Genomic DNA, 24,292 nt, shown 5'->3' on the forward strand with positions numbered 1-24,292 from the left:
ATGTTTACCCGTCGGAGAGTGGCGGTGACAGGGGCGTCCTCCAGGCAGGTGCAGGGCTCCACTGGGAAGGCGGAGTGCACCAGAATCCCACTCCTCCTGGGATCACTGGGATCACTGGGAGCAGCCTGAGGATGGAAAGGGTGGAGAAATTATACACTCTGCTTTGGCACCATCAAACATCTCGACACTGATGTTTAAACTCATTAAGATTAAATTAAATTTCCATTATAAGGCGGCCATGCTGACACAGATAAGAGTTTGTCAAGTCGGCAACTTGAGCTCAATTCATCAACTTTTCAACAATCATGAATGAGAAAAAGTTATCCAACAAAGGATTCATAGGCTACCATCTAGTCACGTAGTGTGTAGTGTTCTTAATTTCAGGCTTTGTTTATAAACTGGATTGGAAAAAAGTTCCCACTTTTCTCCAGCAGAGGGCGAAATGTTTCTCTCTGACTCATGTGATGGCTCCTGTTAAAGTCTGTAGACATTATCATCATCATTTAACTTTTTCACATGGTCTGGTGTTAAAAAAACACACTGAAAATAGCAAAAATCATAAATATTGAAGAATAGGAATTTAAATCAAATCAGCACCCCAAAAATTGTCATAGAATCGAATCACAAGAAAAGCATAACTTCCGTAAAATGAGAATCGTCTACGTGTGCTTTTAAGTGCTTCACTTTGCTGTTAAAGAAGAATGAGTAAAAATGTTAAAAAAAGAGGTATTAGAAGGGACACATTCCTTTCAGTTTAAAACAGATTGGGGGAAGCGTACCACATCCTCTCCTGCGTCTGGATCAGAGTTTAAAGGCTCAGGGTTCAACCACTCCAGAAGGCTGCAGGAGACACAACAGGAGACAATATCAAACTAGATTTAATCTAAAATCTAAAATTTCACTTTCATGAGACTTAGCACCAGCATGCACTGCGAAAAAATGAAATCTTACAAAGTGTTTTTGTCTTATTTTCAGTAAAAAATGTCTTTTTAGACTTAATATGAGCCACATAATTGCTTGTAATGAGTAAAAAAATCTGCCAATGGGTTGAGAAAAATGTACTTGTATTAAGACTTTATTCGAGTCTTGACAAGCACATTTCTCTTACCCCAGTGGCAGATTTTTTAAAATTGTTTCAAGCAATTCAGACCTCATTTTTGTCTTTAAATAACTTGAAATAAGACACTTTTCTGGACTGGTCAAGTGAATGTTGCTCATATTAAGTCTAAAAAGACATTTTTTACTGAAAATAAGACAAAAACACTTAGTAAGATTTCAGTTTTTTGCAGTGTGATATCTGGCAGGGTTAGGGCTGGGTATGGAACTTTCAGGGCACTGACCGAAACGCTTTGCTGGTATCAAAACGTGCCTGGTTCTGACGATCTGATAATTCCACCAGTGACTGGCTTTAACGTTACACGTGGCTCCTTTGGCTTCTTTTTTGAGAAAAAAAAGTGACTACTGACAAATCCAGCGACTCTTCTGGAGTTTGTTGTGAAAACATGTTTTGATCTCCAGCACGAGCTGCTTCTCAACAAGATGCGCCCCTCCTCGATCCAAAACACTCAGACAGGCAAGTCCTCTTGGCTAACCCAGCAGCTTCTCTAAGAACGTGGTTACACTGACCATCCATACCGTGCCCAAGCATGCTTCAACCCTTAAAGTGATACTACGGGATAGGGTTGTCAAAAGTATCGATACTTAAAAAAGTATCGATACTAAAATGTTGTATCCGGATACAACACTCACTTTCAAAAGTATCGATACTACCCCACTACCACCCACCCCGGGATGCCGAGCCGCTGATGCTGCGTCCCTCTCTCTCTGCCTCCTCACACACACACGAGAGCAGGCTCCCTCCCCCCCATGATGCACTCAATAACAAAACAGCATGGCTGGTGCTGCAGCAGGCGGGCGAATCAAGCAGTTTTGGTCAAAATTAAAAAGGTAAAAGTGCTGTTTGGAGGTATTTTGCCTTCGAGGCTAACGAGCTTGGAAAACCGAAGGACACAAATAATTGTTAGCCATTAGCCACAACGAGCGATTAAAGGCTGACGTAACGTTAATGATTATAAACAGGGCTGCCAACTGTCACGCATTCGCCGTGAGACTCACACATTTGGACAGTTTCACCCGCACTCATGCCACACCTCCGATTTCTCACGCTCAAGTCAGAGGCACAGGAGCACAGAGGACGCAGAGGTCGTGTTGTGTAATATACAAGATACGCAGGTATGCACCCTATACCCACTAGAAACCCCCAAGAAATACCATATAACCACTATAAAACATAATTATAGGATGGTTGTGTAACTTAAACTTTCACTTTCCGTGTACGCGCGCTCCTCTTTGTGCAGGCGTGCGTAAAGGCGCAGATAGACATGCATCCCAGCAGACAGTGAGAGATCGTAAATCACTATGTGTGATTTTACATTTCAAACTGTGTCTTGATAGCTCATGAGCACATTTTAAATGAACACAGAGACTTGAAAAAGACGAGTCAACCTTTTGATGAATCAAAATGCAGCATTGTTCATCAGTCCATCTGAGCTGCTGTTTTCACTCACTCACTGTTTTCTAAATAAATAAATTCATCCTGAGGTTCCCTGGGTCACATATTGTTCATGATGTGAGCAATCTTTTAAGGATCAAGCTTCAGATACAATCTACTTGCGCAGTGGTTTTCAACCTGTGGCTGGAGGCCCATAAGTGGGTCTCAGGGCTGTTTTTAGTGGACAGCACATAAATCAGGCAAAATTTGGTAAAAATGTCTTTATTTTATTTATTTTTTGCACTACCTCAGGCCTGAAACTTTCTTTTTACACAACTGTTTGTTGTGTGTGTGGTACTGTTAATTGTTACATGTTGCAACAGAGGTTATATTTGCATTTTTTTGTTAATAAAAATGTTTCTTTTAAATATTAGGTTCTTTCTTTTTCATCCTTGTGGTATCGAAAATAGTATCGAGTATCGAATAGTTTCCTGAGTATCGGTATCGAGTTGAAAATTTTAGTATCGTGACAACCCTACTCCCAGCTCACCGTGAACAGGCCTGGTCCTCCTCACTCCTCCATGATTTGTTGGCTGCTCCAGACTCAGCTGATGTGCTCACACTAAAGACAGAGAGTGAAGATGGTCGACATATTCAGACAGAAGTTTTAACAGGTTTAACTGAAGCTGCGGCAACTGACAGCGGTGTCCTAAAGTTTAAAGAGGAGGAAACATTTTACTGCACCTTGTGTCCTCATCTGCAGGATATTCAACGTGAAGGCTCTCACCAACACCTGCAGCTCCACTTTGTCTGTGAATCACCACATCACTACAAAATGAATCACAGAAATCGTTTTAAGCAGAGAAAAACAGAACTCTCTCCTCTTTACTAAACTTCCTCAGTCGTGTGGTGTTGTCACCAACGTGTCGTAGATCAATCTGGTCCTGGACGACCCGAAACTGGAAGCTAAGAAGTAACCTGTAACCAGTAATATTGGCGCTGATAATCTCATTTTAAAGTGCTGATTACGATCAGACATAGCTAGAAGGGAGACTTTTTCAAGATCACTTTGTCTCTTTTTGTGATTCTTTTCTGTAACTTTGTGATTTAGCTGCTGCCTGTCTTGGCCAGGTCTCCCTTGAAAAAGAGGTTTTTAATCTCAATGGGACCAACCTGTTTAAATAAAAATAAAATCATTCTTAAAGTTAGAAAGCACAGATGAGCTCCTTCACCTCACACTGAGTGATGTCTGCTCCTGATGTGTCACTGCCTCACTGCTGTGCGACAGCTTCGATCTGTGAGATAAAACAAACACAAGTTTTCAGAGTTTGGTTTTTCAGGGTAAAGCATGCACAGATGAATGCATTAACATTTACCACAGTAAACTTAAGTTAATCTGTGGTAGACGGTGCAGGTGTTGCTAAACTCACTGTTTGTATGAATCTCCAGGAGTGCACCCTTCATCTCCTGCGCAGGCGACGGAGACCGCAGACGTCTCTCCAGGTTCACAGGCTGTTTGCTCCTCCTGCTGACTCACCTGAGACCCAACATAAACATGAAAAGTGATTTGATTTCAGGTTTATTCTTCGGGATGACAAGAGAAACACGTCCTGTGTTCAGCTACTCACTTTGGGAGCTGCCTGCTGGTAGCTGCTGCTAGGATTCAGAAACTTCAGGAACCTGTGAGGTGAGAAAAATGTTGTTTGAGTGATAGACAGAGAGGGATGTTGCAGGTTTGAGCATCTTCATTAGAGTTATCGTATTTGTTAACATCAACGCTCACCTGAACAGGCTGAGGTTTTTGGTCAGAGCTGCAGCCAGAGACGAGTCAGTCTCCTCTGATGAATCACTGGACATGAGACATTAAATTAGATTTATTCAATTTATAAAAACACATCATATTCAGTCCAAAGAAACACATCCTCACTCCGTTCTCCACCAGGTAGAGCTCACCTTTCAGCAACAGCCTCTAAGCTGTTCTTTGATTGGCTGCTTGGGGACAGTTGTAGCTCTTTGGCCTTCTCACAGGTCCTCAGCTCCTGTTGCCTCTGAAGAAGCAGAGAAGTTTGAGGATACTTAGTTACTAGTTACTTAGGTGACAGAAACCAATATGTGCAAATCAGTAACAGCAAATCACAATTGAAGAAATTAAAGTGTGGGGTGCCTCAGGGCTCAGTGTTAGGACCTTTGCTGTTCATTCTCTACTTAAAGGTCCCATATTGTGCAAAAATCACTTTCTTAAGTCTTATATTTAAATTTTTGGGTCTTTGGCTTTCCTCCCAGCCCACAAAATGTGATATTAAATGAACAAACCTGTACTTAGTAGTGCTTGTGAATGTAAAATCCTGACCTAAAACGAGCTGTTTGGATTTTGGGGATTTGCCGACATCAGCGATTCCCTTTTATGACCAATCAGGAGCAAGTCTGACCTGATTGGTCCACCGGAGCACATACCCCCAAACCACCTCCCTGCCCACTCCTCTCCCAGCCGGCAGGAGAATGCCAAAGTTGAAGAGCCATCACTGCTCTGTTTTTGGCTGTAAACAGCCACATAGTGCCATGCACAAGCTTCCCATCTCAGAAGAAGACAGACTAAGTGTCCAGAGTTCATCTATCAAGGAAATGTTCCAGCTACACCCAGTTAAACTGTGCATGTGTGTGCTAGTCACTTCACGACCGACTGCTTTTCCAACTTTGGACAGTCCAACAGAGGGCTAGTGAATAGACTGGTCCTGAATCCAGGCGCATTACCAACCATCCTCCAACAAACCTGGGACCCTAGAAATGTGAGTATTTTAAATGCTGTGTGCTGTGGAGCAGATGGAAGAGCTTTTCCTCAGTGTCCCCCCTGTCTCTGTGTTAGCTTCAGAATGCTAACTGTAGCTGCGGTTAGCCTGTTGTTTTAGCCTGTAATGTTACGGTAAACGAGCTTTGCTGTTTTCTAAACATTGTGCACTCGAAGCTCGTGGCGCCGCTCTCAGTGACGCCGAAGAGCGGGGCGGTATCAGCTGTGGCTCATTTACATATGAAGGCCACGCCCACTAAATCAGAGCGTTCTGAACAGAGGGGCTATGAGAGCCTGGAAACAAGCTGCTGTGCTTGATTTATTGGCTTTTTGGACCAAAACATGTTACTACCATTTCATGAAGACATCAATGATCCTTATTAAACTGCAGAAAAGGAGCAGAATATGGGACCTTTAAACAACATTTTGAGTTTTCAAAAACCCTTCAAATGATCTTGTTTGCAGATGACACTAACTTGCTTTGCTGTGGGGATGATTTGGAACAACTTTTGGATACAGTGGCAGATGAACTAAAGAAATTGAAGAATTGGTCTGACTTAGAGTTCATAATATTTGGAAATCTGACTCATGGCTCAAAAAAGAGACTCACGATAGATAACGTAGAAATAGAGAGAATGAAATAAAATTCCTTGGAGTCATAATTGACAGCAAATTATCCCGGAAGTCACACATACAACACATTATAACAAACAAGGTGAGGAGAAGGAGGTGAGGACGACGTGCTGGTTCTCAGGTGTGAGCTAAGAAGTGAGGACATGGACCTGTCCTTCCATCCATCGTTATTGGGAACGTAAGATCTATCTCCAATAAGATGGACAAGCTAGCCGTGCTAACCCAGCAACAGAGAGAATACCAGAGGGAAGAGTAGCATCATGCTATTCACTGACATGGCTAACAGAGCTAACATCAGACACCAACTTCACATTGGAAGAGCTTCACCTGCTGAAGAGTGAGACGGAAGCAAATTTAAACTAATAAAAAAAGTGTGTTGTTTGTGTTGTTTTGTTTGTTTTATTGTGATGCACTTTCTTTTTCTTCTGTTTTGTTTTTCTCCACATGCTCTGACAGATTGGACTATAAATGTGCAAAAACTGAGGGGTAAGACTAAATAAATAAATAAATAATTCACTAATAAATGAAAAATTAAATGATGTGTGGGAGCTCAATTCAGAATTGACAGTAAAACCGCTGACCTGATCTGCAGACGGAGCCGTCAGCCAATCACCTGCTCCGATTGCATCTTCGCCTTGCAACATCACTGAGGGATAAACAAAATGAGACGCTTTGAACACTGATAAAAACAGACATGAGGATTCTGCAGATTCTGTAGGAGAGTTTTCAGACACCACTGCCCGCACTGCCGTCCATGAGTCACCCCGTGTGTTTACCTGGAGGTGTTTGTGTTTGTTCGCTCCGCTCAGGTGAAGCGCTGCACACAGTCCTCGGAGGGCTGAGCTGGGTTAAAACACCAGGAGACAACATGACGGGGAACTGATCCACCTCATCCAGGCGGGTGTTATCAGCTGACTCTCTGATGTAAACCGCAAACCGCTTCACCACCAGGTCATCGTTTACGCAGATCTGGAAAGTCAATACAATGATATTTTTTGTGGTAACATGTTGTCTGAGAAAGTGTTTCCACTGCACTTTTGCGATAAACTTAAAATCCAAACCACTGAAGAACCGCCTCATAAGGGCATGAAAACTGAGCCAAAGCTCACCTTGATGTTTCCCACAGTGAGGTAGAGCTCGATGGAGGTGGAGTCAGACTCAGATTCAATCAGGACGGCCTCTGTGCGAGTCGATGCTGGTGGATGCAGGGAAAGATTGAGGTTGCAGAAACTATTTAATGACCGTGTAGGAAAACATCACTACTTGTTTTTGACACCAAATTACTTCAGAGGTTGTTGTTTCTGCAAATCAGAGTGTAAGAAAGGTTAAAGTCTATTATTTGTCCTTGATTAGGGATGCACGATATATCAGTATCGCTATCGATACCGGTATCAGCCGATATTTACTCATTGGTTGCCAGCCATTTTCAGAGCATCTTGAACGATCTTTCCAGACCCAATTAATAGGGCTGCAGCGATTAGTCGACATAATCGACTAGTCAACGATAAAAATTCGACGCAAATTTTAACAGTTGACGCGTCGTGTTATTGTTTTCATTGTCGTTGTCACATGGTGAAATCAAATACCAGGGGGTAATACTCATTTGTAACTTCAGTTCACAGCATGAGCTGCTGTGTTATTGGATACTTTTATGGGAAAAGATCACTAAGTTTATTCGTGAGGAATACTGACGAAGAAAAATCCCCACTTCCAGAGAGCGCTGTGCGCTGACGGAGGCTCTGCATCTCCGGCTTGGACAGCCTGACAGCTCCCGGAGTTTAGCATCTGATAACGTGATTTTAAGAGTCTCCTACACTCTCTGTTACAGACAGTTTTCAGGATTTGAGTCACAAACTAGTATCAAAACTCCCCTAACTTTAGAAAAGAGAGGACATTTATCCGATGGAGCTCTCACTCTCAAGCTCGCACTACACCGGTAACACTTAGCAGGAAGGAGGAGGGGCGGAGTGAGCATGAGTGAAATAGCGCATGTAGAGAAACGAAACTAAAGGCGTTGTCATGGAGAGCTGGGAGAGAGTCAGACGGGATCATACAGAGGAAAGCCCCGATAAACAAATAAACATTAGAAAACAAGCCCAAAGTCACTAATAAGCGGTCGGTCCAACACTGCATACAACTTAATTTCCCTGTTACCTGCTCCATTCATTTTGAGATTTTTTTTTTTGTATAGTAGGCTACTTATATTTTTTTATGTCATCATGAATGAAATAAAGATAAACAAACAAACAAACATGACACAGGGCTGACCAATCAGAGGAGAGAACCTAACTCTGGGTAAATGCAGTGAAAATGCAACACACAGGTTGAATTATAAAGGTCTGCACATTTTAAAGGCCAAATTAGGTTGAAACTCAAAATAACCGTAATTAATAGACTAATCAAAAAAATTATCGATAGATTAGTCGACTTTAAAAATAATCGTTAGTTGCAGCCCTATTGGACTGTAAGAGTAAACATACTGGCCTTTTTATTTTTTATCATTTTATTCTATATTTTGCATTTTGCTGTGCAAAACAGTGTTGTTTAATTAGCTCTGTTATGAGAGAGATCTTTTTGGCATTTATTTGGGATACATTATGGTTTTGAAATAATTAAACAACAGAAAAATAATTGTTAGACTAATCGTCCAATTAATCGTTAGATTAGTCGACTAATCGATAAAATAATCGCGCGATTAATCGTTTTAAAAATAATCGTTTACCCCCAGCACTAACTACTAGTGAAGTATGCGGTTTGGAAAACAGCCAAAGGCCTCATTTTATGCTTAAACTGCTGTTGGTGGAAATTTGTTCACAACAACAAGACTGATTTTTTTTGTACAGGTGGATTTTTGGCACCACTTGAATTGATACAGATACACCTGCTTTCATTGGTTGTCACTCTCAGATATGTACTCTAATTCTGTAGATCAAACACACATATGAAATGTGTTTTTTCATGTTTGTCACCTTGCAGCAGGTTGTGTAGGTAGAGTGTCGCAGAGCTGTCCCAGTGAGAAGATGGGCTGCAGAGGAACAGAACAAAAACTCGAGGTTTGATTTCACAGAGATGAAGTGGACCCACAACTGGAACAAAACGTCTTCCTGACTCCATCAGGAGTTCTGTGTCTATCATTAAGCTTGACTTACATGAGCTCAGCCTTCTCAATAACAGTCACCCGCAAGGTCATAGGTCTGATCCCCGCCAGGTGGAACCTCCGCACCCAGAAAGGAAGTTGGAGGAATTTCTGCGCAGCGACTCGGATCCTGTCCGAGTCGAGATGCGAAAACAAAGATAAAACTTAAAACATGAAAACATGTGATGTATCTTGACAAACAGTGCAAACAGGAATTTAGAAAGCAGCAGAATGCCTGATGAAGTCAAATGTGAAATGTAGGAGAGGACGTGTTCTGGACTTACTGATCTGTGGGGACAAGAAGTCGTTCTCCGTGGTCGACCAGGAAGCAGCGAGCCTGGCAATCGCTGATGATTGACTCCACCACTGCACGACACCATGACTTTATGACCGACCAGTACACCACATACACCTGAAAGGAAACACAGCTCACAGGGCTCAGGGATGTGAGAACCTCCACGGAGGATAAGGGTGAGATTTTTGTGCCTCTAGCTCACACATCAAAGTTTGGTATCAAAAAGTAGATCACATCCATTTCCCGAAGGAGATGCTAAATTTTAAGCTTCCTAGTCGCCTATTTTCCTACTCTTAATGCATGTCATCCTCTTGTTTTGTGACCCTAAATGTTTACAACTCGAAAAACTAACACACAGCTACAGCCAGGTGAAGGTAGATCTCTTACCTGTCCCTCCTCTAATGAAGGGGGCTTCAGCTTGCGCATATCCTGAGTGACATCGTGGTAGAAAAGGTTCATCTGAGCCAGCAGACAGTCATGTTGAAGTGCAGTCTCCGCGTCGCCACCTGGACCATGTACAACCCGACCCCAGAGGCAGGACGGGTTGTCAATCTGCAGGGATCAGAAGAAACGTTGTCAAAGTGGCACCAGGACTGGGTTCAATTTTACAGCATTTCCAGCCCTCTCATCTTTGGCTTGCAGGCAAAGTACAACAATGAATACGGTGGCTGATAGGTGTCGCTAATTTGCAAAAGCAAATTGCATCCCTGTTGTGGCTTTTGCATTTTTTCTTTTGCTCTTGCATTCCTATTGTTGCTTTTGCATTCCTGTTTTTTTGCATCCCTGTAGTAGCTCTCCCATCCCCGTTGTAGCTTTTGCATTCGTGTTTTTTGCTGTTGCATCCTTGTTGTGACTTTTGCATTCCTGTTTTTTGATCTTGCATCCTTGTTGTGACTTTTTCATTACTGTTTTTTGCTCATGCATCCCTGTTGTGACTTTTGCATTCCTGTTGTAGCTTTTGCATTCCTGCTGTAGCACTGATGTTTTTGCTCTTGCATTGTGTTTTTTTGCTCTTGCATCCCTGTTATGGCTTTTGCATTTATGTTTTTGCTCTTGCATTCCTGTAGTGGCTTTTGCATTGGTGCTTTTTGCTCTTACATTTGTATTGTGTCTTTTGCATTAATTTTTTTTTTTTGCTCTTGCATTCCTGCTTTAACTTTTGCATTTATGTTTCTGAACCTGCATCGCTGCTGTCGTAGCTTTTGCATTCCTGTTTTTCTGCTCTTGCATTCCTGTTGTAGCTTTTGTGTTCCGGTTTTTTGCTTTTACACACCTGTTGTGGCTTTTACATTGGTGTTTTTTGCTCTTGCATTCCTATTGTGGCTTGTGCATCCCAGTTTTTCATGCTAGCGTACCTGTTGTGGCTTTTGCATTGCTGTTTTTTGCTCTTGCATTACTGTTGTAGCTTTCACATTCATGATTTTGCTTTTACATTCCTGCTGTAGCTTTTGCACTGCTGTTTTTGGCTCTTGCATCCAAGCTTTTGCTCTTGCATTTTTTTTTTGGCTCTTGCATCCCTGTTGTGGCTTTTGCATTTTGTTTTTTGGTCTTGCATTCCTGTTGTGACTTTTGCATTTTGTTTTTTGGTCTTGCATTCCTGTTGTGACTTTTTCATTCCTGTTTTTTGGCTTTTGCATCCTTGTAATGTTTTTTTTTGCATTAATGTTTTTTGCACTTGCATCCCTGTTGTGCCTTTTGCATTGTGTTTTTTACTTTTGCATCCCTGTTGTGGCTTTTGCATTTGTGTTTTTTGCTCTTGCATCCCTGTTGTGGCTTTTGCATTGGTGTTTTTTGCTCTTGCATTCTTGCTGTGGCATTTGCATTCCTTTTATTTTACTCTTGCATTCCTGCTGTAGCTTTTGCATTCCTGTTTTTATTGCTCTTGCATTCCCAATTTAGCTTTTGCATTTCTGTTGTGGTATTACATGCCTGTTTATTGCTCTACATCGTTGTTTTGGCTTTTGCATTCCTGTTTTTTTGCTCTGCATCCCTGTTTTAGCTATTGCATTGTTGTTTTTTGCTCTTGCATCCCTGTTGTAACTTTTGCATTTCTTTTTGTTGCTCCTGCGTCCCTCTAGTGGCATTTGCATTGCTGTTTTTTTGCTCTTGCATTCCTGTTTTAGCTTTTGCATCCCTGTTGTGGTATTACATTCCTGTTTTTTGCCTCTTTTGCATTTCCATTGTAGCTTTAGCCTTCCTGTTTTTTGCTCTTGCATTACTGTTGTGGCATTTGCATTTGTTTGGTTTTTTTTTGCTTTTGCATTCCTGCTATAATTTTTGCATCCATGTTTTTGCTCTTGCATCCCTGTAGTTGCTTTTACATTGTGTTTTTTTTGCTCTTGCACCCCTGTAGTTGCTTTTACATTGTTGCTTTTACACACACCCCTGTGTGTGTACAACACACACAGGGGTGTTGTAGCAAAAGCTACAACACCCCTGTAGTTGCTCTTGTATCCCTGTAGTAGCTTTTGCAAATCATCTGACTGACACCCATCGGCCACTATAGGTGAAACGTGAGTGTGAAACATTTTATATTGCAGCTTTCTTTTGTATGAAAGTTTGACAAAGAGCATCATAGCTTAAGTTTGGTACTCTTTCCACCTGGAGTTTATTAATAAGTTAGGCTACACTATGTTTAAATAGGATTAAAATATACATTTTTAACTTAAAACTACAGCCCTTGCTGTACACTAATTCTGATAGTCACTCTTGCAATATTGTCTTCAGGTGTGTCCAAGAAACCGGAGACAAGTAAATTTCAAAATGCCAATGCCCTCAATAAATGACATATACACCAGATAAATATTACTACATCTGGTTTTTGAACGTTCAATATGTTTAATTAACTATTACTTGGTGGAAAAACACGATGACAGCAGCTAAATGCATGTTTTACCGATCTGCATCCTAAAAATCCCACTAACGGTTTTTGAACTTCATCATGGCGCTGACTCCAACCGAGAAATGAACGTTAGCATTAGCTAACAGTCCGATCACTGGCTGGGCAGCTAGCTTACCTTCAAAATAGATATTTTCAGCATCGTGCCGGCTCGTCGATCCACCTTTCAGTCCTACAACACCACAGGGGAAAGAGCGCTGATTTTTTTAATCAATATTTTGATATATATTTCAAACAAGAGAAGCTAGCATGGTGGGCATGGTGGTCGTCATGCTTCTCTCTGCAGCTGTTGATACTCGAGGAACTCTCGCGAGATTTTACTATAAACCGAATTTTAAAAAAAAACTCTACCTTCATAAAACGAAATTGTACAACTGAGTTTCAATTTATTTTTGTCAATTCTCTGGGGGGTTTTTTCATAATCTGAATGTGAATCGTTGCAGTTACTTCTTAACGAGGGCGGTTGGTCAACCCGAGCACAAGTCTTTCTCTGACCAGCAGAGGTCGCTGTGGAAACTGAGGATGAGAACGAGCATCAGGATGAAGGTGAGAGCTGTTTTATACAGTCTATTGGTGAGAGCAGTGAGTGAAAGTACAGTGACTACTAGTGACAGTTTTTATCAGTATGAGACAGTGTGCATGCAGCATTCAGGAAAAATAAATATTTTAACGCTGTAGGTGGCTTGCAATGTAACTTAACAAGAATTTTATGTAGTCTTGGTGTTTTTCAACTAAATTGTTATAAATTTTGAAACAGTTTTGAAACACTCTTTTATATTACTCACCACCAGGGGCGTAGCTACAATTAGGCAAACACAGGCAGTTGCCTGGGGCCCCAAGAATCCCAGGGGCCCCCAAAGCATCTCTCAAGAACTGATTTATGAAGTTCTCTTCAATTGAAATTATTTCTTTTTTCTAAATCTTACTTCACATGCTTCAAAATACATCAAAAGGCTTAATCTTTAATGATGTTTTTGGGTACTCCCCCTCCCTTCTTATTCAATGTGCTATTCCATGTTACAAAATTTGATTCAGGAAGAAATTGGTAAAAACACTTTTTTCCCCATTTTTTTCTTAATTTCAACCAAGTCGGAAATAAAAACAATGTTGCTCTGAGATCTGAGATAAACATATCAGACTTTTAGGATTTTAAGGACTTTATCTAGCCCAGGAAACAGGATAATTTTTTCAAAATCAAACTTTTTGAGTTGGTGATAAACATTATTGTATAAAATCTATTTTTTGGATACATAACTCACTGGACAGGGGGTCAAATAAAAATACATTTACTTTAAAATAATAGTACCAAAAAGTATGGTAACTGTAAACATCACCTCTTTCAGTAGATTTTTTTTTCAGTTTTATGTTGTGCTTGATATTTACATATTTTTTCTTCACTAAATTTTTTTTTGTCAATATTAACCTATTGTAATGTTTTTTACTTCATACTTTCTTGTTTGTTCCTGTTACTCTGTAAATTCCCCACTGTGGGACAAATAAGCTGTCAATTGACCATAAAATGTTTCAAATCCAGGAAAAAGTGGACTAAATTGTGGATTCACTTTTTTCAAAATCAAACTAAAGTACAGAACTTGAAGAAATGCATTTAGTTGCGTTAAGTTACCATGTACAAGATTAGCACTGTCTCATGCCTTGATTCTCAGAAAGAGACAGTGGACCCAGGGAAGGCCAGTCTAGCTCTGAGGGGGATGAGTTACAAGGACATGGAGGGCCCCACTGACTGGGTTGGTCATTTTCGTTGGTTTGTTTGTTGTTGTTTTTGTCATTGCTGTTGTTGTTTTGAGAAAAAAAGCAAAACATTGCATAAGATTTAATTACGAAATGCTTTGTATTGCATAAAGAGAAAAAATCTGTAATGCATTAATAAGTTCGCTTTTATAAGATAGAGAGTTACAATTTTTTAAATGAAAATAAATAACCCCATTTCCTAATGTATCCATTTGGCTAAAACTAATACATACATCATTTTTACGTGTTGAATGTGTGGTATATGCCGTTTGGAGAGTCTGGAGAGTATGCCGTTTAACCTCCAAACCGACAGGGGGCGATAACATGTCATCCGCGCCTAACGTCCGCCAATGAAGAAGAGGATGTTTTGGAGGCAACCAAAGCAGAATTTAAACGTCCTTATGGGCTGACTAGAATGAAACGGTGAAATTTATTCCTCTATTTTGTCGACAGCTTTTCGAGACGTTAATGCTTATTTCTGTGACTTCATGGAGACCAAAGCGCCTGTTGTGGTGAACGCGGTCCCTCCTTACGGACACCTTATTTCCGGCGAGAAATGGAGAAGTTCTTCACTCATACAAAGCTTAAAAGGTGATATTTAAGAAAAGAAATTTACTGTATGGTTTTACTTAAACCTACTTAAAAATATATTTATTTACGCTTAAATTAAATATAAGTGAACACAATTCCACTGCTTAACACAAATGTACATTTTTTCGAGCATAAACTGGTATTGTACACTCAGATTAGTCATCGAAATGAACATTGAGTATCGTGCTGCAAATTAACGTAAACGTTATTTTTAGTGTTTTTTTATGGTTGTTTTTAAATGCACAAGCAGACACCAAAGTTATGTCTACAATGCAAAGGAAACTATCAGCAAACCAAACAGCTGGTTTCAGTATAAGTTTAGCCTCTGAAAAGGCAAATAGCCAAACGTGGTGAAGATTTTATTATTATTTTAATCTAAATAAATTTTACAGTTGAATATTTGCTTTTTTTTAGCTGCTTGTGTTTGATTTTCTGTTTTTCCTTTTTGGAGAAAATGCTACCACTTTAAAACCCAGTTTACAGCTTTCACTGCACAGCCATGGGGAAAGGAATCCTATAAAAGCAAACAGGTCACAAGTAACTACTTAATTGTATGTTGCCATAAACCAGCTTTGTCTCTTGTGCAGGTGCCGGTGTGAAACTCCTCTTTGAAAATGACCTCGGTGTCGCAGATTTCCACCTGCCAAACAAAAGCTCCATCCTCTACGTGTCCGAGTGTGACATCATAGCAGGAAACAGCTACAAGAGGAAACTGGTTCGCTACAGAAATGTGAGTTTGTTGCTCTGATAGAGCTGTGTTGCTAATAGTCTCTCTGTATTAAGAGCCGTGTGTGTGTCCTGTTCCTCAGAGCAGCAGCAGTTTCCAGGAGCTGGTGCTGGTGGAGAACACCAGGCTCAGTGAGCAGTACTTCCCCGCCGTGCAGAAGTTTGTGGTGTTCGACCTCGGTTTGAATCTGCTGCCAGTGAGCGGGCAGAGTGAGGCCTCACAGCTCATTGCTCAGATGGTGAGAAGTGAAGATGTTGCTCTTCTTTACTGGCGTGCTAGGGAAGGTGTTTCTGTGAATCTTTGACTAAAAACTAGCAAGGCGCAGAGTTTTCTTGCTTTCTTTAAAGGGGACATATCATGCTGATCCCTGATTTAATACTTACATATAATATAATAAATTTGAAAACAAGACTTCACCCCCTGAATTTTCAAAAAATGAGATATTGTATTCTTTTCTGATATCCTAGAACGAGATTTGATGCCTCTGAAAATAGGTCATTGCCATTTGGCCGCGAGATTTCGACCGTCGTGACGACACGAGGATCCTTTCTTTTTATTGGAGTAATCTGATAAAGCAGCTTCTCCTCTGTGATGTCAGTTAGTCACACAACCGCCACCGAGGGATACACCCACCAAGAGCCGAGTATCCCTCCTCAGATGCTGGATTCAGGGACTCTGCTCTGCTGAGCAGCTCGGCTTTACATGGTGAATTAGCAGTTAAAACACTGTAGTTTTAGCAGACGTCGTAATACTTGTGAGATTGTGATATTTCCATGGTTGTTCTGACATGCACTGTGAACCTGGACCACAATAATGCTGCAGTAATAACATAGTGACGAACTGACGGTAGAGGCGATCTTTAGACTGCACTTTCAGCATGATGGATAAAACAGACAGAGAAAAGTGAAGGAGCAGGATGGAGCCCTGTTATAGAAATAGTTTATTGGTGAAGTCTGCCTATATTTCCACGTATAAACTATACATGTTACAGTACCTGTTAGACTCACCACACTGTAGCGTCCTGAGATGATCTGTGTCCAGGTGGATTTTCTTCCTCCTGAGCTGCAGAACCCTCCGGGTCTGACTCGGGGTCCAATACAAAAGGACGTATCCTACACTCTGCCATTTTATTAGTGCTATCAATGCCTTACGGTGAAGTTTTGGCAAACAGCAAACTCGCTCGGTCTGCTCCATCCAATATGGCGATTTTGTAAATACTGCCATGCTGCAAAAACCGACCCCTGGCTCTACCCCCTCCACCCCTCTGATAGAACTGACCAATCAGAGCACAAAGGGCTGTGACGTTGTGAGGTTACTGGAGGTCATTCTCCAAACGGAGCGTTTCAATGAGATCTTCAGAATGGCCTAAAATGAGGATATTGAGAACGCTATCGTGGGGCAATGAAGGAACTAAATGACTTGTACTGAGGGTAGAAATGCTTTACAGGCATCCTAGTCTGGCATAGTGAAAAGGAGAAACAAGCATGATATGTCCACTTTAAACATTACAGTGATAAGGCAGATAAAGTTAACTTAGGCTTCCAATGAAGCCTTTCAGTACAGTTAAGTAAAAACAAAGAGAATCTGAAAGAGCAGATGCAAAGATACACCTGGCAGAGAAACAAATCAAGCTGAGCAAACTGCAGCAAACCAGAGAAAACTTCAGATCCACCTTCTGAAAGCAGAGCTTAAAAATACTGGACTCTCCTTTACAGATGAAGAAAAAACCCTGAACATCCTTTTTTTATTATTAGTTTGCTAATTATTCAACATTTAGCCTCTTTTTTTAACATTTCAGACGTTTTCAAAATATCCACTTTGTATTTTTTATGGACATTCGTCATTCATTTGTTATGGCTCAGATGAGGGGTTATAAAAGAAATCAAAAATGGAATTGGATGTTTGAGTTTTTTTTTTTCTCAAAGTAAAAAAAAACTCCTACAGTGACCTCATGTTGGTTCTTCTACCCTCCGTTCTTTACAGAGCTGGTAGCCCACATTATGATACTATGTCCCATTTAGAGCACTGGTAATCTTGAAAACTGTATCCAGATCAGGGTGTTCCAATCCAATGTTGCTTTGAAAAACCAGCATAAAACTGAGATGGATTACCTGATCCTGGATAGGAAAAAAAAAATGGGCATAATTGGCCTCAGAAATACAGCTTTCTTTTGCAATTCAAACTCTTGAGAGATAAGAAATGTTTAATGGGGTCTATTTTTACACCTTTTACTTGTTTTAACCATGAATTTTATCACTGACCAGAAATTAACTGTAATTTATTCTCAGTTACCTTGACGACCATTTATGACTCGGACACTGACTCATCTTCTGATCCTGTTTTTCCAACCTGCTCTGATTCTCCCCAGGTCCTCGGGGAGAGCAGGGAGAACCCCTTCAGGAGGAAAACCGTGTCTCGGCTCTTGGACCCGCTTGTCCTCGCTCTGGTGCAGCAGGTTCCAGGGGTCGGCAGGGTCAAAGCTCTGGCCCTGCTGCAGCACTTTTCCAGCATCAGGCAGCTCTGCAACGCCGCTCCCTCTGAGCTGGAGCTCATCGTGGGGCAGGCTGCAGCTCAGCAGATCCACAGCTTCTTTCACAAACCCTCTGCTGCTGGAAGCTGAAGGCTCCGGACCTGGAAGGTTTGGTGGTGGTGATTAAAAACAGACTTTGGTGCTTCCTTTAAAAGGATTACATTACCGAGATACCTCACTTTTTCATGATTCTCCAAGCTTTCATAATGAAGACAGAGACAGAGAGAAAACGGAAACTAATTTACGTCTTTGGATTTAGCCTCTTGTGTTTTTTTCCTTTATTGTACACTCTGCACTTTTCCATCTATAATAAAAGAATTTAATGATTATTCCTTTCAATATCAAAGAATTTCTTTGTTATTTAACTATTGAACTTTTATCTCAAATGTGATCTCTTCTGCTTCAGTCACATCTGAAAAACACTGATAGTTTTCAAAACACATGGCACAACCCATCAATTCAATGTCACCCATGCTTTACCTCTCCTGGTTGAACTAAAATTGAATTATTAAACAGTGGTTAAATTCCTGTTTATAACTCCAAAAAGCAACACCACACAAAATATTTAAATTATTTTGGCTTTAAGAGGGGGTGTTGTGCTTTTTGGCTTTGTGCTGTACACCTTTGCTGTTGTAATAGGCTTAAAAAACTGTCAACTCAAAAAAAAAAACCTATTTTTCTCACTCTGGTGTTTATAAAAAAAGAAAAAAAATCAGTCTCAGCTTGGAATGTTTTGTTAGTGCTACTGTCTCTTTAAGGCTTCCTGCTCCGCAACCCCCCTTCCCTCTAATTGGCCAACCCTCTGGATGTTGGTGAGGAACCAATCAGGAGATTCTTACATTATGACTTTATTATAGCAGGAAGCCTTGTGAAGATCTCACGCTTAAGTTTGGAGCCTTTTATCAGTTTAGAGACAGATTCGGAGATTTCAACAATACAAATGTGTAGAAGTTTGAGAATCATACTTTTTAAAATAATGACTTTCTATTCATTTTTAAAGATTTTATTATCATTATTTTTTTTTATTTTTTTTGTTTGTTTTTTTACGAAGTCAATTTTTATTTCAAAATGTCGTTTTTCATCAGAATGACTTTCTTCATTCATTGGGTTTTTTTTTTTATTTATAAAAGCTTGGAGAATGGAAAAAAAATATTTTTTTTAAATGTATGAAATTGTAAAAGTAAGTATTGTGAAATATTGAATGATAATAATTCAATATTAAAGAATAATAAAACATATTTCAAAAAAATAGTATCATATTTTACAAATTAATGGCCATATCACACACTTTTCTTGTATTTATCAAAATTGTATTCATTTCAAAATTTTGTTTTAATTTGTTTTTTTTCTTATGAATCTATGATTTAGTAGTGGCCAAAGAGTCCATCAACAGGAAGGGAAAAATCACACTGTCTCCTCAGAATGGTTACTGGGCCACATGCATACGAAATGAAACTCTACCCTTATTTTGGTCCCTGCAACAACAAAAGTGGTAAAAACTCAGCTCCTCTGATCATCTCTCCTGTCAATCAAACTGATGAGAACAACCCCTGAGTTTAAAGAGAAAGATTCAGATCAAAGATAAAACCAGAGGAGGTTTCTGTTCACTCTTTGATGAAAGAAAATCTTGTTTTCTTTCTGGTAAATATATAAAAATATGTTAATGTGACTCAGGGCTGGAAGATATTTTCTCCATGTTGTATCTTTCTGACATTATGGTTCATAAACTGTGGTTAAATATGGTGACACAGTCATGACACAGTTTGTCTTTCAGCATGTGTGTAACAGGCGCCACCCTGTGGTGTTCAGAGGAACTGAAGGAAGGGACACAGGACAACATTGACAGAAAACAATTCAGCAGCTTTTACCTGCCAAAGACATGCAACATGCATCATATCTTTTTACAATAATCTATCATTGTCTATATGTGAACTAAATATTTCTCTGTCAGGATGAGAATGAGGTGAAAATGTCTTCAATGACCTTTAAACCACATGTAAATAAAACCTGAGTTTCAGTCCATGTTTTGTTATTTCTTAGTTTAGTCACATTGATTCAAGGAAATGTCATGTGTCTTTTTCTTCAAGTGTTGAAAGCTGGGACAAATTACTGATGAACAGTTTTAAAGAAAAAAAAGTCGTTTCTTTTCCCGTTTGATTTCTTATTAAACTATTGTGAAGTTTATGTTTTTGTCGCATTTCTTTAATTTGTTAGTCTCACCTTTAAATTTTTAGGTTCCAGCTTTAATGACAGGAGTGTGACACAGATTTATCCAGGTCTTAAAATGTATATACCAGCATATTAAACCAACTGAACCATTTAGCTAAAGATTAGCCTGAATTGCTAAGCTAGGTCCTTGTTTCCTGAATGGTGGCTGTGGGGACATCTTACAATAGCCATATGATTTATCATTAGTAAGGTTATTGCTTTCCCAGTCTTTCTTATCACTCAGTTAACTTTAATGAAGAGACAGATTTATAAATTTGACCTAAAGTTTCCTCTAAGATAATTTAAAGTGATACTCAGGTTTAAACTGGAAAAAGTAAATTTGTCAAGTAACCTCCAGGTGGCTCAATCTACCCCTAAATTTCAGCAGATTGAGCCATAAAAGCATTTTTCTAAGAGCTCATATTTTCATTGCCTTTGTCATGGATGTTCATAGAATCAAGACGAATTTAGTTTAACTTCTATATCACCAGAGGACAGCGTACGGTGAAAATGACTCAACGTACCCCACTCTCCCCTACTGCTGTCTGGACCCGCCCTGCTTTAAACTCACTTTTCCTGAATTGAAAGTGAAAGTAAATCTCAAAACGAGCAGAGCTGTTGGTGACAGACGCGTCTGTTTGTCTTTGTGACGAGAAAATCAACTGAAATCATCGATTTCCTTCAACCAAACAGCGGAATCTCTGACCTACACCGGTGAGTTCACTGACAGCTCTACAGAGACCAAACGCTCTGACTGAAGATGGAGAATGAGTTCAGAGAAAATCAAAAGTTTCTTCTCTGTTTGACCGGAAACCACTCGGCTGTTAAACGTGATGATTTTGGATCAATACGTTAACACAGTTTGTGTTTTTCTAAATCCTCATGACAGATTAAATCAAACCGAAGTGGCTGCATTCCAACTAGTTCATGTAGTCAAACTGCACAGTCACAGCCTCAGATCAAGCTAACAGCAGACATTTCCTGCTCTGTTCCAGGTGTTAACACTGAGCTCTGACATTAACTTGTGTTTAATCCAATGATCAGTGAATCTGAGGGTTATTAATGATGTTCAGACTGTCTGCACCGAAGAAAGTCAAAACACGTCAATGATTCCAGTAACACGGTCCAAACTTTAGTTTCGACTGTCCGCCTCCGAGTTTTGAAAACAACACAATTTCCGCTTCCGTCCTTCAAAATAAAAGCCCAATTTTCACGTGATTTTTACATGGAACATTTAAGTACTCGTTTCCCTCTTAAAATGACATAAAATTATGAGGCTATATTTATGCCACCAGAAACTGAATTTGAATTAAAAAATTGAATTTTTAAAGCATGATGTGTCATGCAATTTAATGTTTTGAAATTGAATTTTTTTAAATTTTATTTAATTATTTTTTGAAGATGACATAATGGCCGTGCTGTCTGAACTCAAATTAAATTGTAAAACTGAATCTGCCTTTTGTGAATTTAATTTTTTTTTTTTTTGAATTTTAAGTATAAAAAGTTGAATTTTCAAGCTTAAATACAATTTCAAATTCAATTTAAAAAACTTCAATTTCAAAACACTAAATTCCATTGCACATCATGCTTTTCAAATTCAATAATCTAATTCAAATCAAGTTTCTGGTGGCACAGATATAACCTCATATAAAATAACTTACAGCAGTGATGTTACAGAGCAGAAAATAACATAATTACAGAAAGTCCTGCGCAAAGATAAAAGAGACTAAACTCTGCTGCAGACCAGCTGCTCTCTGTGCCTTAGTTTCCCTCATGGACACTTGAGAGTTTTTTTTTCTTCTGGCTATTACATTATTTTTTTATTTTAATTTCAGATTTTATTAACATTAAAGTCACATTGGAGATCTAATTTTAAATGTTTTCATAGTAAATGTTGCCTCCTCTGTGAATAATTACAACAAATTTAACAGAAATACTTTTTTGGTATCATCTAAGATAATTTCCATTTAATACAAATATAGATACTAAAGTAAATTATTTTTCCCACACTTCTTGTTGTAGAAATGTCTGCTGCCAGCTGTCTGCTGACTGAGGATCAGTTCCTCTGCTCCATCTGTCTGGATGTGTTCACTGATCCTGTCACCATACCATGTGGACACAACTTCTGTAAATCCTGCATCACTGAACACTGGGAAACCAGCACCATGAGTCAGTGTCCAAACTGCAAAAAGCTTTTCAGCACTAAACCTGATCTGGAAGTTAACACTTTCATCTCTGAGATGGTCACTCAGTTCAGACAGTCAGCTCAACAGGAAGCCAGCAGCAGCAGCTCAGAGCAACAAGTTTCCAAACCAGGAGAAGTTCCCTGTGACGTCTGCACTGGAACCAAACTGAAGGCCCTGAAGTCCTGCCTGGTGTGTCTGGCCTCCTACTGTCACACTCACCTGGAGCCTCACCTGACAGCTTCACGTCTACAAAGACATCAGCTGATTGACCCTGTGGAGAACCTGGAGAGCTGGACGTGTGAGAAGCACGACAAACTGCTGGAGCTGTTCTGTAAGAACGACCAGATGTGTGTCTGCATGCTGTGCAGTGTGACAGACCACAGGACTCATGATGTTGTTCCTCTGAAAGAAGAATATGAGAGAAAGAAGGCCGAGCTGGGGAAGACAGAGGCTGACATTCAGCAGATGATCCAGAAGAGACGACTGAAGATTGAAGAGATCAAACAGTCAGTGGAGCTCAGTAATAAGAACGCAGACAGAGAGATGGCAGAAGGTGTTCAGGTCTTCAGCGCTCTGAAAGAACGTGTTGAGAGAAGCCAGGCCCAGCTCATCCACACGGTCAAAGAGAAGCAGAGAGAGACGCAGAAACAGGCTGAAGGCTTCATCAAAGAGCTGCAACAGGAAATCTCTGAGCTGGAGAAGAGAAGCTCTGAGGTGGAGCAGCTCTCACGCTCTGAAGACCACCTCCACCTCCTCCAAAACTTCACCTCTCTGAACTCTACTCCACCCACCAAGGACTGGACTGGAGTCAGAGTTCATCCACCTTCATATGAGGGGACTGTGGTGAGAGCTGTGAAGCAGCTGGAGGAAATACTTAGGGAGGAGATGGAGGAGCTGTTTGAGGCCGAGCTGGAGAGAGTCCAGCAGTATGAGGTGGATGTGACTCTTGATCCTGATACAGCAAATCGAAAACTCATCCTGTCTGATGATGGAAAACAAGTTTATCACAGTGATGCCAAGAAGGATCTCCCAGACAAACCAGAGAGATTTGATACCAGTCTAAATGTTTTAGCAAAGCAGAGTTTCTCTTCAGGCAGATTTTACTTTGAGGTTCAGGTCAAAGGAAAGACTGCCTGGACTTTAGGAGTGGCCAAAGAGTCCATCAACAGGAAGGGAAAAATCATCCTGTCTCCTCGGAATGGTTACTGGACGATATGGTTAAGAAATGAAAATGAATACGAAGCTCTTGCTGGTCCTGGAGTCCGTCTCTATCTGCAGTCTGGTCCTGAGAAGGTGGGGGTGTTTGTGGATTATGAGGAGGGTCTGGTCTCTTTTTATGATGTTGATGCTGTATCTCTGATCTACTCCTTCACTGGCTGCTCCTTCACTGAGAAACTCTACCCTTACTTTAGTCCCTATAAAAACAAAAGTGGTGAAAACTCAGCTCCTCTGATCATCTCTCCTGTCGATCAAACTGATGAGTACGACCCCTGAGTTCAAAGAGAAAGATTCCGATCAAAGATAAAACCAGAGGAGGTTTCTGTTCACGCTTTTATGAAAGAAATTCACGTTTTCTTTCTGGTAAATGTATAAAAATATGTTAATGTGACTCAGGGCTGGAAGATATTTTCTCCATGTTGTATCTTTCTGACATTATGGTTCATAAACTGTGGTTAAATATGATGACACAGTTTGTCTTTCAGCATGTGTGTAACAGGCGCCACCCTGTGGTGTTCAGAGGAACTGAAGGTAGGGACACAGGGCAACATTCACAGAAAACAATTCAGCAGCTTTTACCTGCCAGAGACATGAAACATGCATCATATCTTTTTACAATAATCTAGAAAAGGGTGTTTTTTTTCTAATCCAGCTCATTGTCTATATGTGAACTGAATATTTCTCTGTCCGGTTGGGAATGAGGTGAAAATGTCTTCGATGACCTTTAAACCACATGTAAATAAAATCTGAGTTTCAGTCCATGTTTTGTTATTTCTTAGTTTAGTCACATTGATTCAAGGAAATGTCATTTTCTTCTGTATTATTTTATGCGCAGATGTCTCTT

At 40.1% G+C, this 24,292-nt stretch overlaps 3 protein-coding genes across 3 annotated transcripts in view; 2 read left to right on the forward strand and 1 right to left on the reverse strand.

The window, feature by feature from the left end:
- The window catches only part of tdrd12 (tudor domain containing 12), a 28,221-nt gene extending 15,689 nt beyond the window's left edge, over positions 1 to 12,532 (reverse strand). Inside the window, exons 1-17 of the mRNA XM_074677870.1 lie at positions 12,358 to 12,532; positions 9,728 to 9,892; positions 9,330 to 9,457; positions 9,059 to 9,175; positions 8,879 to 8,934; positions 7,019 to 7,104; positions 6,686 to 6,878; positions 6,491 to 6,555; positions 4,445 to 4,539; positions 4,275 to 4,340; positions 4,120 to 4,171; positions 3,922 to 4,028; positions 3,724 to 3,786; positions 3,236 to 3,319; positions 3,042 to 3,113; positions 780 to 840; positions 9 to 125 (exon numbers count right to left, since the gene is read on the reverse strand). Coding sequence (XP_074533971.1) covers positions 9 to 125; positions 780 to 840; positions 3,042 to 3,113; positions 3,236 to 3,319; positions 3,724 to 3,786; positions 3,922 to 4,028; positions 4,120 to 4,171; positions 4,275 to 4,340; positions 4,445 to 4,539; positions 6,491 to 6,555; positions 6,686 to 6,878; positions 7,019 to 7,104; positions 8,879 to 8,934; positions 9,059 to 9,175; positions 9,330 to 9,457; positions 9,728 to 9,892; positions 12,358 to 12,381 — 1,551 coding nt within the window. The 5' untranslated portion in view covers positions 12,382 to 12,532. The remainder of the gene's footprint in view (positions 1 to 8; positions 126 to 779; positions 841 to 3,041; positions 3,114 to 3,235; positions 3,320 to 3,723; positions 3,787 to 3,921; positions 4,029 to 4,119; positions 4,172 to 4,274; positions 4,341 to 4,444; positions 4,540 to 6,490; positions 6,556 to 6,685; positions 6,879 to 7,018; positions 7,105 to 8,878; positions 8,935 to 9,058; positions 9,176 to 9,329; positions 9,458 to 9,727; positions 9,893 to 12,357) is intronic.
- A 1,765-nt stretch (positions 12,533 to 14,297) lies between these two features.
- On the forward strand, positions 14,298 to 18,708 carry faap24 (FA core complex associated protein 24). The gene is made up of 4 exons (XM_074677691.1): positions 14,298 to 14,579; positions 15,167 to 15,309; positions 15,389 to 15,544; positions 17,675 to 18,708. Exons 1-4 carry the CDS (start codon positions 14,477 to 14,479, stop codon positions 17,924 to 17,926), a joined length of 654 nt encoding a protein of 217 aa, XP_074533792.1. The 5' UTR covers positions 14,298 to 14,476; the 3' UTR covers positions 17,927 to 18,708.
- Positions 18,709 to 20,516: 1,808 nt separating this feature from the next.
- Positions 20,517 to 24,147, forward strand: LOC141796519 (E3 ubiquitin-protein ligase TRIM21-like). Its single transcript, XM_074677689.1, has 2 exons — positions 20,517 to 20,758; positions 22,067 to 24,147. The coding sequence occupies exon 2, from the start codon at positions 22,069 to 22,071 to the stop codon at positions 23,722 to 23,724; it is 1,656 nt and encodes a 551-aa protein (XP_074533790.1). The 5' UTR covers positions 20,517 to 20,758; positions 22,067 to 22,068; the 3' UTR covers positions 23,725 to 24,147.
- The last annotated feature ends 145 nt before the right edge of the window (positions 24,148 to 24,292 follow it).

The sequence above is a fragment of the Halichoeres trimaculatus genome, unplaced genomic scaffold (assembly GCF_033239565.1).
Source record: "Halichoeres trimaculatus isolate MK-OKI-2021-1 unplaced genomic scaffold, fHalTri1.1 fHalTri1_scaffold_10, whole genome shotgun sequence".
Lineage (NCBI taxonomy): Eukaryota > Metazoa > Chordata > Actinopteri > Labriformes > Labridae > Halichoeres > Halichoeres trimaculatus.

Bases quoted from the DNA above. Each gene is read 5' to 3' on its own strand.
- faap24 (XM_074677691.1), top strand. From the start codon at position 14,477: ATGGAGACCAAAGCGCCTGTTGTGGTGAACGCGGTCCCTCCTTACGGA. The intron at 14,580-15,166 runs GTGATATTTAAG...TCTCTTGTGCAG, and splicing joins ACTCATACAAAGCTTAAAAG to GTGCCGGTGTGAAACTCCTC. The intron at 15,545-17,674 runs GTGAGAAGTGAA...GATTCTCCCCAG, and splicing joins CACAGCTCATTGCTCAGATG to GTCCTCGGGGAGAGCAGGGA.
- LOC141796519 (XM_074677689.1), top strand. From the start codon at position 22,069: ATGTCTGCTGCCAGCTGTCTGCTGACTGAGGATCAGTTCCTCTGCTCC.